The following is a 12,798-nucleotide window of genomic DNA, read 5'->3' on the forward strand; positions in this document are numbered from 1 at the left end:
CAAGGAGTCCCTTCTCCCTGCTACATTGTCTGGTTCTCACAGAACTTGGTTTTCCATGAAATTGTAGATATGTTCACCTTTCCAAACCAACAGAGCCCTAAGAGTCAGCCCTTTCTTGGAAAAACTCCTCTACAACATCAATTTTTAACTTTGTTCATGCTTTCTTATGAGAATTGCTAGTATTCAGCTGGCTTTAGTCTTTACTGCAGAGAAGTCCATTTTGCCAAAGCCTTTGGAAATATCTCTCAGGTGAAGGGAACTACTTTGCCCCTCTTCAGCCACCCCTTTAAGGATGAAGTAGAGAATGGAGAATGAGGAATTGTATTGGAAACAGATAATGGGAAAGCAGAAGGACTAAATTCTGATTAGGCATGCTAGAAGGTTTCTGAAATGGTTAGCAGCTGGTATTTAACAATGGGGTAGTGATTATAGTTTCTGGCTCGATTTTTGTATGTTACTAATGATTTTGGACATTGGCATTGTGAAACAACTTAGATGCATTGTCAAATCTCCTGATCTTTCATGAAGGAATAAGTACAAAAGCAACCAAAAGGAAGATTCTTCTAATCACAAATTCTCAAAAGAAGGGGGGCACTTTTATAACTAGGATACTTGAACAAAACAGAAACAGGAGGAAATCGAAAATTACAAAGCCCAAGGCTCTGTGAAATTTTCCTGTTTTTCAGTGAAGGGCTTACAAAGTCCACATTAGAAACTATGACACAGTGGCTTAATTTCCACAACTTCTCACATTCTTTTCTGTGTTCCCTGAACTGGAAAGGTACACAAAATTCAACATTTAAAATTATCAGCAAACTTTAAGAACAAAGAATTCTGTGTCAAAAGATATTCCTTTAATCCATATTTAATGTAATTATGACTATCATGACATTTAGAATTCAATTGAATTGTTATGTGCTGGAGCTTAAAGACTGGAAAGCAGACAAGCACTTTACATCCTTTGCAACTGCTGCATAAACAAACAAAAAAATATGTTCAAATAATTTCTGGCAGGAGCATTTGGAATATGAATAGAAATACTCTTCTGTCACAGAAAAAAAAATAAGGGGCCACTCCTGCAATAAATACTTTTGCATGGGCTCAGGATTTTTTACTGCAGGATTCCATTGCTGGGTTATGACATTAGACAGTTTTATTAAATTGCTTTTGAGGTATTTGAAAATACTTGGCAGGAAAAGAATTCAAAATTATTGGATAAAATTCAGTTTCTAAGCTAACTATCATGGGAATCCAGTGATAATGATGTTTGACTTTGTATCTCAGTCTAATAATTTCTTTTGAGTGTTTTATTTGCTAATATTCATATATGTTTAACTAATAACTTGATTGCTAAAATGATGTGTTCTTGTGTGCCAAGAATGATGTGTAAATTCACAGTGCCCTGGATTTCAGAAATTATATCTATGTTCAGTAATCCAGCTTCGTATTTCTTTTGCCTTTTTTTTTTTTTTTTTGAGAATAAGGAAAAATATGCAAATTTTGCTTTTACTTTACAATTGTCTTATGCTTTGGTAATGCATAAATGCAAAAATACCCTTGTACCTTATGACCTGGTTGAAGATGACTCATAAGCAGCAGAGGTGCTTAACTGTAAAATATCTTTCTTGTAGCCCATGCCTCTTTAAGGTGACTCTTTGCTTCTAGTTACCGGATAAGTTAAACAACATTTGTCTTCTTTCTAAGACACGTTCTTACTGTTTTCTTCTTGAAATGACTCTGAGTAACTGATTCTGCTTTCAGAAACAGTTTCCTATTTGGTTAGAAACAGCAAGAAACAGAACCAAAGCCCTCTGGACTTGGCAACTGCTGATGTTCAGGGGACCCAGGGAGCTGTTCTTACCTGGCCCTTTGCTCTGCCCCCCACTGCATCACTGCAAGAACTGCTCGGGGGCAAAGCTTGCACTGCTTTGTTATGTTTTCTGCTTTCTCTTTTAATGCTTTGCATCTGTTTCCCTGGAGAAGGAAATATTTTCAGTTTCTTCCTGCCCTGAAAACTTTCATTTTAAACAGCTTTATTTTAACTGTGTTTTCAAAGTCTGTGAGGTACTTGCTAAAGGGATAGGTGCTAAGATCACTTCTCATTGCACAAAAGAGACCCAGCTCTTAAGGTGCCCAGCTCCTACTACTATCCTCTCTTCACTGAGAAAGTGAGCACAGCCTGTAGAAATACCTGGAAATTAAGGTGTTTCTGAAAAAATACTTTTGATATCTTAGCCACTTCTTCTGCCTCTGACAGGAAACCTTTACAGCTGTGAAGAATGGAAATGAGGCAAGCCTGAAGGAGTGTAAATCCATGAGGAATGTCAGTAGGAGAAAGTTCAATCCATGACCAATAGAACCTAATTAAGGAGCAAAGGGAAGGAGGGCCCTGGCTGAAAGGGGAGCAGAAACAAAGCACTAGGTGTTGGAAGGCACTGAAGGCAAGGAGGTTTAAAGGGGGCTGGGTGAAGAGGGGCTCAGTCATGGTGAAATGCAAAGGGGAAAGGTGGCAGATGGTAGATAAATAGGAGAAGGCAATGTCAGAGGAATAAAAATTGTGTAAAACTGCAACTTAATTAATGCAGTTACGTGGCCTAATTTAGTTTTGTAGCTGAAGATGTGTATTTTTGTAGCATCAATTTTCTGTGGTGAGCAATCCTTTTTTTGCCATGGTAACCTCGTGTGCTTGCCAAAGGCAGGACAAACAATGCCAACATCATTTCTACTTCCAAAACAATTGGGTATGCCAAAACTTTAATATTAAAGTTTTGTGTCATTGCAAAAACTTATTTTATGGCTTTCTGAGATATGCAGTATATTATGAAACCCTGGATATGCACTTGGGGCATTAAGGTGTCAACAGCCAGCCCATGGGTGGGACTCAACAGTACCTGGACCTGCTTCTCTGACCTTACCTAAGCTTTCTATCCTTGCTTGACACCCAGGGAAAACACTGCAAGACTCTTTTGGCTCTTTCCCAGAAGAATTAGCTTATAAGAATGTACTTAGTAAGTCTTCAATTTCTTTTATTTACACAGGACCTAGAAAATAATTTTCCCCCTCTCTGGAAACTCAAGGCATTCATGGTCTGAATTTTATTTGTAAAACTAAGTATGCAGGGGTGGATGTCAGATCAATCTGAACAGAACCTGATGCTGGTTTTCTTTTTTCCCAGCAGATATCCAAGCCACCTAAACCAATTTTAATGTCTTTTCACCTATTCCCATATCCCATGCTGTGAAAATACCACTCCCATCTTTGGGAAATACTCTTTTAGCTGCAACTAAGAAAGGTGGGAGATTTCAAATAGCAGCAGAGTTCTAGGTGTGGTGTGTTTGGTTATTGTGGTCACTGTTGAAAGAAGATGTGGTTCCTGTGCTTTCCTGTCTACTTCTTCTGCATTGCAGGGATGGGAGGGAGCACCCAAGTGAGACCAGGGCTGCTTTTTCTGGACAAGAGCTGCTTTTTCTCAGTAGCAATGCTGACAGAAATGGATGTCAAAGGACAGGCTCGGTGAGTTGAACCTGACAAGCTCTGGCAGTGTTTTGCACTGGCAGGGAGTCAGGAATCTCCCACAGGAAGACACTTGGTTCCATTTTTTAAATATTATTCAAAAATCCCCAGTAGAGCATTTGTGAATAACATGGCTATGGTTTTCTCCAGGGTATTCCTATTCCAGCCATGCAATTCAAAACACATTTTGAAAGAGCGAGAAAGAGGAGAAATGAAAGTGGTTTAGAATCAATGCCTGACCATTTATGCTGTGTTTAGATTTCTTTTAGTAAGTTTCTATATACAAATCTAATAAAAAAGTCTCATATTTTCAGTTCTGAAGTTCAAGTAAAACTTCCTTGTTTTTATATCTTTTTCAGTCTGTCACTAGGAATTCAGAACAGAATTTAAAAATAAACATCAAACAAGCAACCTACACTTAGAGGGAACTGAAAAGCCAGGAGCACAGTGTAGCAAGTTCAGACATTAAAAAGCAAGGGAGAATATAATATGCTCTGTGCAATGCAGCTGTGGCTTAATGCTGATTTGCACATTAGGACTAGATTAGCATCACTGAGATGTGACCTGCATGTTGAGTAACTATCACAAGTATGGTACTATTGATGAAAAATGAAACTGCATGGTACACTTCAGATCTAATATACCAACCTTTTGTGTTTTTAGAGTCTACAGAAGTGTAAAAGAAGACCTATTACTTCTAAATTTTTATGAAATGCATGTAATTTAGTTTCCTATAAAAGTTCAGTTGGATGCTCAGTATGTTTATAAAATAGAATATGATATTACCATAAAAATGATTGTTTTTTAGCCACTCAAAGGGAAGAAATATTCAAAGAAATGACCATATAAATGTTGATTATTTTTATTCTGAAGGCAGTGAAATTGATTTAAGGTGTTGTGGCCAACTTATCACAGATTTTGTGGCTATAATGCCTGCATGACTCCCAACACTTTAAAGTTCAAAAACACTTAACTGTTGATAAATGTTTGATTCACTTTCAAATAAAATGCAGTTTGCATTTGACCTGAAGGATTTTGTGCAGGACGGCTCCCTAAGTTGTTTCGTGTTAGTTCAGTGGCAGGCTTTAGGATAATTACCCTCTGCAGCATTTTCCCAGCATTTGACAACATTCCTCTTTGGAAAAATTCAAAAGATGAGTGTCCTCACTGGAAAACCAGGAAATAAAGGCACATCTGGTGGGTTGGTGGTTATATCTTTGATAAAAGTGCAGTGTGCTGGCTGCAGATCTTTCTTTCCAGGAAAGCTTCCCTCCAGTGCTGCCCAGAAGTGGGCTGGCACTACCCCTGGGTTTTGGCATATCTCACTGGCATAAAACCCCTGTCCTGTGTGTGCTTAGGGGTCAGGGCCATAGCAGGGCTTTGGGGCAGGCTGGAGGAGTCACACTGTGAGAAGAAGGGCTTGGCTGGGAATTGTGAAGGCTGGGATGGGTTGGTGTTGGGGTGGCTCCCCTTGGGGTGCCCTCCCTGCCTTCACAGGCACTCGGATGTGCCTTCCTCAGCTGGGATGGAGGACAATCTTTCAGCTGATTCAAAGGTAAAACAGCAACTTGGGCCTCTCTGAACGTGCAGTGGGGGAAGCTCTCTGTGTTCTCAGAGTTGCTTTCTTTATCTGCCTGGCTAAGGAATTTTCACTTTTAGTGATTCTTAACAGATCTCACAGCAAAACCAGATCTGTATCTAAATATTCATCTAACTCTTGCCAGACGCACAGAAATGCCGCACATGTATTGTGAGATCTACATGTGTGCACAGGGTGTGTGCACACACACAGGGTCTCTGTGCACACACAGCAGCAAACTTGTATTTGCTTTATAAAAATTATTATGCAAGGGTAAACCTATCACTTCTATTTACTAGGTGTCATCAGGCTTGTTCAAGTGTTTTGTTATAAGTGTTTTGGGCTTGGTTTTTTTGGTTCGTTGCTGTGTAGTGTGTAGTGATAGATGGCCAGCTTTTCTCTAGTGATTCTAAGCTTAATGTCTAAAGGTGATGTTGAGCTTTTGTTTAGACTTTGCAGACAGGAGTAGAAGGAAATCATATTCTTCTTATAACTGAAGGATAAACTGAAGTGCAAACCCTCAGGTTCTTGCAAAGACAGTTAACAGGCACATAACAGCTTCAGGATTTTTTGGGATTTTTGAATTCTGAACATCTCTACGTATTTCATGAGCTGTCCCCTGCCACACCCGTATGCTGATGGCTGATAATATCTGCCCTTTCTCTGAATGGGGGAAGGCTGACTGGGATTTCTTTTGTGTAGGGGGATTCCTTGAGTCAGAGGTAGAAATCAACCCACTAAATTGCAAAATCAAAGCAATTGATGAAGTGTGTATAGAGAAGGAAACATTTCACATGATTTCCTGGCACTGTAAGGAGTACAATCCCCAAGCTGAAATACACCTGAGTGAGAGCTCTTATGGAATATTTGCTTACCAAGAAATGAGATCCACTCATGCACAGTTTTTCTACAACCGCAGCAGATTCAGGCATTCCAAACTGAGGTGAGAAAAAAGACAAGATTATTACAGTAGTGTGAAACTTGGCATTTGTAAACAAACTAATTAATATTTCCATGCTCAAATACTCAGAGTTGTGGAAATTGTTACACTGCTTGACAAGGGTAATTAGGAAAAGAAAATTGTGTAACTGTAATGCTTAGGCAGTGACTTTCACCTAAGAGATAAGACACAGTATTACCTCTTTCTTAGGAAGAATGATTACAGGAGTTAAGGGCTAATGAAATTGTGAATGGAGTAGACAAGAAGAAATTTCAAAGCAGCAAATGTCATATAAGTGGAGCAAGGAGCCCAACAGAAATACTGTGGATTGCTGTGGGATAAGAAGCCAGAATTAGAAACAGGTTAAAAGGTAACCTGAGGCCCTGAGGCAAAAGTTCAGCAGTAGCCATGTCATCACCCCACATGGCTGTTTACCAACCTCTGTTTGTCCTGTTTGACTTTGGCACCAGCTCTTTGGGCTGTGTCTTGCACTTACCATGATGGTGGGAAAGAATTTGGGTTCAGAAACAGGATTTTTGTCTGTATCTTGGTTGTGGTAATAGTGTTTTTTAACAAAGTTGATGGTGATTATAAATTAAAATGCAACCCGAATGTCCATAAATATTGCATCTTGAAATAGAACTAACTACTGAATCGTAGTTTGGAAAAAAATGGACACATTGGATTTTCTATTAAAAAGTGGAAAAGAGTGGATCAAGGCTGAAGATGTCCTAAAGATATCATGGTGTGTTAGATGACTTAGTGTGGCTTTTAAAAGAAATTAACTATTATGCATAGAAAGTGGCAAAAGAATGTAGGAATCTTTTCTTTAAGAATGTACCACTCTTAAATTGAGTTTTGGTATTTCTAATGCTTAGATGTAAATGTCGGTATCAGTAGTGACCAAATCAGATGCTAACAGAGAAATATTAGTGCAATAAGTTCTTCTCATAGACATGGTTATGTGGCTTCCCTAAGATAATTCTGTATTTCTAGACTACTTAAAACTGATCATGCTTAAATATTAAATGCGTAAATTTTATCTATTTTTTGATATGAAAATGTCGTGTTCAGACGTATATTCTTTTTTTTGGTCTGTTAGCTGATATGCCTGGGTTTATATATATTTTTTTCTACTATGATTGGGAGAGTCCTGCTTGTTTGCAATGCAGAATAGGTCACAATTCAAAAGAGAGAGCTGCTGTGCTTGTTGGGCCAGTGGTCGTTTGTGCATTGTGTTAATTTTCCCTCTATTGCACTGGTGTTGGTGGAGAGGCAAATAATCAAGGCTATGGACTCACTGCTTCTCTTGGCTTTTGCTCATCTATTTCTAGTTTCTACCTATATCTCCAGTTACTGGCTTGATGAGTTGCTTTTGAGCTTTGCCTTATGCTATTAATCAAGCTTTTGTGTAAGGGAAAATTTGTTCATTTTACATGGTTAATGCATCAGGCAAGTGGGTGTCTTGCTGCTGGTGTTTAGTGATGACCGTGGAACCTTTAATTTTCCTGAGATTGCACTGACTTTTCTTACACGTACATTAAGATCAGTACTAGGAGAGGGACCAGACTACGTGGCAAATTGAGGCCAAGTAGAAAAATCTCTGAACACAACATGGAATATTTCAGTGTTGTTGCAATTGCAGCATAGATGCAAGATGACAGTGAGGTACATCCACATGGCTAACAGGTCTCCATTATTATCTTCACTTATTTATGAGGGAAAATGCAAAACCTGTGTGGTTAATTATTATTTAGTAGTTAAGGTATTGATTTTATAAAAAATGCCTTTCATGAGGCCGGAAACACTTTGTAGAATGGCTAGTTAAGAATTTCTGTATTTATGACACAGAAAAATCTGTATCATTAAGACTTTTAAATTTCAGAAAATACTAAAATTGCATGGCGCATACGTACATACCCATTTTACATATGTATTGTGGCGTCAACATGGGGATACCTCTTCTAGAAAACCCAGCCTCAGACAGAGACCATGGAAGCTGATATTACTTTCCTGAAGGTTGATGTATTGTTTTCTGTTCAGTGCTCACTGCTTGTCTATCTTGTGTACCTGTCCTGCACAGTACTCAAAATCTTCTCTAAACCCAGAATGATTTTTTAAAAATCTGAACTGTTCTACAGCACTCTTCAATGTCCAAGTGCTCCAAAATCACTAATAACTCTATCCTGAGACCACTCTCTGACATGAAAACTTCATTTGTAAGGGGAGTTGATGTGCAGGACAAATAAAACTCACACAGTATCCACTGGGTACTACAACTGGTTACATCTAAGAGATAGAAATGTATATCTGCATAGTAAATATTTTGCCATTTTTACCTTCTGAGCAGAGCTGCCACTGTGGTTGGAGCTCTTGCCTCCCACTGCTGCAAGTCAAACACTTGGGAAATGTCATGTTTTCCTGGGTGACTTGCATAACTTCAGGTAAAAGTGTTGTGCTGGGGCAGTAATGGGATCTGATATTTCAAGGCAGAATTAAATCAGTGTATTTGTTTTCTGGTTTTCAGCCAGCCCTTACAATTCTTTCAAAAGTGCACCTTACAGTTTCTGTAATGGCATAGAATAACACAGAGACCTGCTGGTTTCTCTGCATTGGCAGGTTTTGTGAACAGAAAAGGTAGCGTGTGAAGAAACAGTTACAGGCTATCATGATGAGAAACTTTAATGACCGTGAATTCTCACTGTTGGTGTATAGAAGGTACTGGAAAAGATTGGTGCTCTTACAGTTAGAATTAGAATAAACACAAGGAAAAAACTCCCATATACGTTATTACATAGAGTAACTTGCATAGAAACAAACAAAAGAGATTTAAAATGACATTGTATATCCAGTTTCAGGAATGGGCTTTAGAAATTACAGGTAGAGCTCTAAAACCTGAGTAATAGTATTCAGTAGGTTAAAAGGAAAAATGTGATTTAAAAAGGCTCTGTCTTGGAGGATGTATTTTGTATATCTGAGAGGAGATTAGTAAGATAATGAAAGATGACTGAAAATGAGCTTGGAATACTTTGTGCAATTCAGGTTATTTTAGATATACTAGAAAGGACCTTGTAGAACAAAGAAATATACAAGCCAAAAGGAATGACTCAATGCCCCCCCCCCCACCCCCGCAAAAGTTCAAGTACATTAAACTTAAACATCTAGCAACTACTGTGTGTATATATGCATTGAGAAGAAAACATGAAGAGAAGATTCTTATTGACATGCTGTAAATTTTAAAGCTATATTCATACATAAAAATAGACATATTTTCTCTGAAAGGATTATTTTTTTCCCAGCAGGAAATAATTTTGGGCATGAAATATCTTTTCTCTTATAAGCAATACTCCTGTGAGAAAACATTTTTTGTATGGTTTGTAATGCTGGAGATCTTTGCTTCTACCATGAATTAGATTTCTACGGAAAACTGAAGTTATATTAATATAAGTGGTGACTAAACTATTTTTAGCACTCTTAAATATTTGTGGTAGATGTAGGATAAGATATCTGGTTTTCAAGGATAAGTCCAGTAAGTGTTTCTGCTAGCTGAATATACACTGAACTCTCTAAAGTCTTACACATGGAGTCAGTACCTGTCTTAAGAGATCTGCAACTTGAAAAGCTGTCCAGTTCTCAAACTCCTCTTGAGATGGTAGTTTTGTGGTCATGCTTCTATCCAGGGAGAGAGACTTGATCTGCCTGAGTAATACTGAACTCTTGCTTTACTGTTTTTTACTGATATAGAACTCTGAGGAGGAAGTAGTTTTTGCAACTTTTTTCCTGTTTGCTCACTTAAAGTGAACGCCTGTAAAGGGTGATTTAGGAAGTACCAATGTTCTTGTGTGAGTGACTCCAGTATAAGGAAACTGGTTGTTATATCAACACATGCACATACCTGTCATTACTGAAAAAATTCAAGTGTCTCATCTGGTATCTTTAACATTTTCCTGCATGTTTTTTTTACTGTTAGAGTGACTGACAGGTCAGGTGTTGCCAGTGAATACCTTTTTCCTATTTTCTGACTTGGCAGAACACTGAACCTGGCAGAACTCCACTCCCAGAGTTTCAGAAATACGATTGAAGCTCTTGCATCTTAAATTTGCCCTCCTTAGAAAAACCTTAGAGGTGCTTGGCTGGCATATCAGGAAAAAATGATGTTGAATTTCATAGTGTTTTGTGCTGTTCAATGTTTCAGAATGTTGGCTGTGAGTTTTTCCAAAGAGGACACCATCTTCCTGGATGACAGGAGGCAGCAATACTCTTTCCATTATATGCAGAACCAGAAGAGAGAGGTGCATGTGTTCCTTAGAAGAAATTTTGCTTGCCTAGTTTGAATGCAGGGGTGATTTTATCTTTGTAGAGTTGTCATGAATTGTGAAGGTGGGAAGCAGCTCGGTAGGAGATGTGTGAGTTACAGGTTTAATGGCTGCTTACACAAAGCAACCAAATACCAGATGGCATCAGGTGTGGAACATTAATAATGTGAAGTGCAGGCTGTTTGCTTATTGAGTAGGTGTAAGCAGTCCTAGTTCAGAACATCTCAAAGGCAAATTAAAAATAGCGTGTTAAGAATTTCACAGTTCAGTGTGCGCTGCCAGCCGTACCTGCTGCTGCTCCTCCTCCTCTTCCTCCTCCTCATCAGGCCGGGAGCATTTTTGGAAGTACTGAGGTGCTGAGAACTGCTCCTGGCTGCCAGCTGCTGTCTCCATCCTGCAGTGCAGGGTGAGCTGCAGCTCTGCCCTGCCAGCTGCCCCACCTTGCTGTGTCCAGGTGTCCTCCTTCTCTTACCTGTTTTCTCTCTGCTCTCCCTCACCACTAGATTGTGGCTAGTTCTTCTGTGTTGACATTGCCTTAATTTGTGTTCTAGGCTCTTAGGACAGTCTCTTAAAAGGCCAGGGTTAATGCAATCTGCCTCTGTCTGTGGAACGAGGCAGATCTGTTTGGGAAGGTCCTGCTCAGATTTGTGCTCCCGAAGGGGCACAAGTAGTTCACAACCAAAGAGAATTGTAAGACTTGCAGGAAATATTTTTCCATTAGTGTTTTAGTCAGATTAAACATAATGACAAGAGAGGAAAAAAACCAAAAAAGACCAGGGACATGGGGAGGCTCATCTGGGTTCCTGCATCTCCGTCTTAATGCTGGTGTTGCCCTTGGCTCAATCGATGCTGTAGTTCTCTGTCATTAGGTGTGACAGAAATGGAGAATATTGTCACACACTTCCACTTGCTTTCCATGACCCTCAAGAGGATTATTTCAAGAATTGTTGGGTGGGGAACCCCACATTTGATTACTGATTCTACTTAGCACCTCATACTTCTAGTTCCTCTGTGTAATGTATGTATGTATCACACTTCCATAGTGTGATAAACTCAAATAAATATGTGCACTTGGACACATGTTGGCTGTGAGGGCTGTAGTGAGAGGAGTTCTTGAGCAGAATACTGAGGCTTCCAGAGTTCCCCAGATAAAGACAGGCCACAGAAATGGTTTCTTTCTAAACTTTCAGGTGCTTACATAAAATTTTGAAGCAGAATTTAGATACTTGAATGTGAAACAGCAGTAACCTAGGGCAGATCAGGCTTGCTTGCTACTTGAAAATTCCCTGGAGCCTTCTGATCTGCTGTGAACCCTGGCAGGCTTAAAAATATATTTGGATATGTGTGCAGAGAGTTATCTGCTATTTTAAAAACTTGTGTCTTACTGGAGACATTAACACTTTTTAATGTGCACTTTTCCTTGAGACAATGGAAAAAAAAAGGTAGAAATCAGATTCCATATATTAAGAAATTTCATTACTTTGAGCTCTAATGTAAAAGGACATTTAGTACTTGAGAACCACCAAATTTTAGAGGAATCTAAAGGTGAACCTTTTATACACTAAGTATTTTGTCCTCTAAAGAGAAATTAATTCCCATACAGAACCAGTATATCAAGAAGAGTTAACACATCTTTACACTATATATTGGCTAAAGTTCATTTCCTAGTCTGAAGCAACATAAAACCAAAGTTTTTGCAGGCTCCAACTCCTTGGCTTTTTGTAAATTAAGTTCTCAATTTGTGATTTCATAGCTAAAAAGCAGTGTAAAACTGTTTCCTAGATCATACCACTGGCATTTCTTACTAAATACTCTCTATATATTCATGAACATAAGTACTAAATGTATTAAATCTATCTCAAAACTTTCACAGTAAAATTCAGCTTTGCAAAACCCTGTAGCAGCAGCAAGCGACTTGTTTTACTGGATGTAACATTGGAATACTGCCCCAGGAAAATATACTTGAGCAAAATAGGTCAATAAAATATTACAGTACAGAAAATATGGACTGTTGTGCCTGATTGTTTTTTCCCATTTAATACAAAAATAATGAAAGTAATGTGACTTACCACATACTCATTTTTTTTTCTCCGGCACACATGTTGGAGTTGATTCCAAGTAAGTTAAAGGAGCAGCTTCTCATGTCTGCTCTTCCTCCTTAAACTGTCCCATATGTATCTTGTTGTTGTTAGTGTGATTGACAGGCTTGGCATTCATGGTGGGTGGGAGAAAAACTTCTTAAAGTAAAAAGCTAGAATATACTCATAGTCTAAATAAGTCTATAAAGAACATTGGAAAATGAAGTCTTGCTTACAACTATCTGTCTAGAAGTTTGATAAAAGTCTTGCTAATTGGTTTTGTCTTTTTTCTTTTTTTCACTTAACAGGAAATAAAAAAAGCAACATAATCAACAGAAATCAGAGAGTCTGAAAGGGACCTGGAGAGATCTT

The 12,798-nt window shown here is 38.5% G+C and overlaps 1 protein-coding gene across 1 annotated transcript in view; it reads right to left on the reverse strand.

Moving 5' to 3' along the window:
- BLNK (B cell linker) overlaps window positions 1-9,722 on the reverse strand; it is an 84,612-nt gene extending 74,890 nt beyond the window's left edge. Inside the window, exons 1-2 of the mRNA XM_084210777.1 lie at window positions 9,626-9,722; window positions 5,968-6,030 (exon numbers count right to left, since the gene is read on the reverse strand). Of these exons, the coding sequence (XP_084066903.1) occupies window positions 5,968-6,030; window positions 9,626-9,700 (138 nt within the window). The 5' untranslated portion in view covers window positions 9,701-9,722. The remainder of the gene's footprint in view (window positions 1-5,967; window positions 6,031-9,625) is intronic.
- Between the last annotated feature and the right edge of the window lie 3,076 nt (window positions 9,723-12,798).

This window comes from Fringilla coelebs (genome assembly GCF_963513975.1).
Source record: "Fringilla coelebs genome assembly, chromosome: 8".
In the NCBI taxonomy this organism is placed as follows: Eukaryota; Metazoa; Chordata; class Aves; order Passeriformes; family Fringillidae; genus Fringilla; species Fringilla coelebs.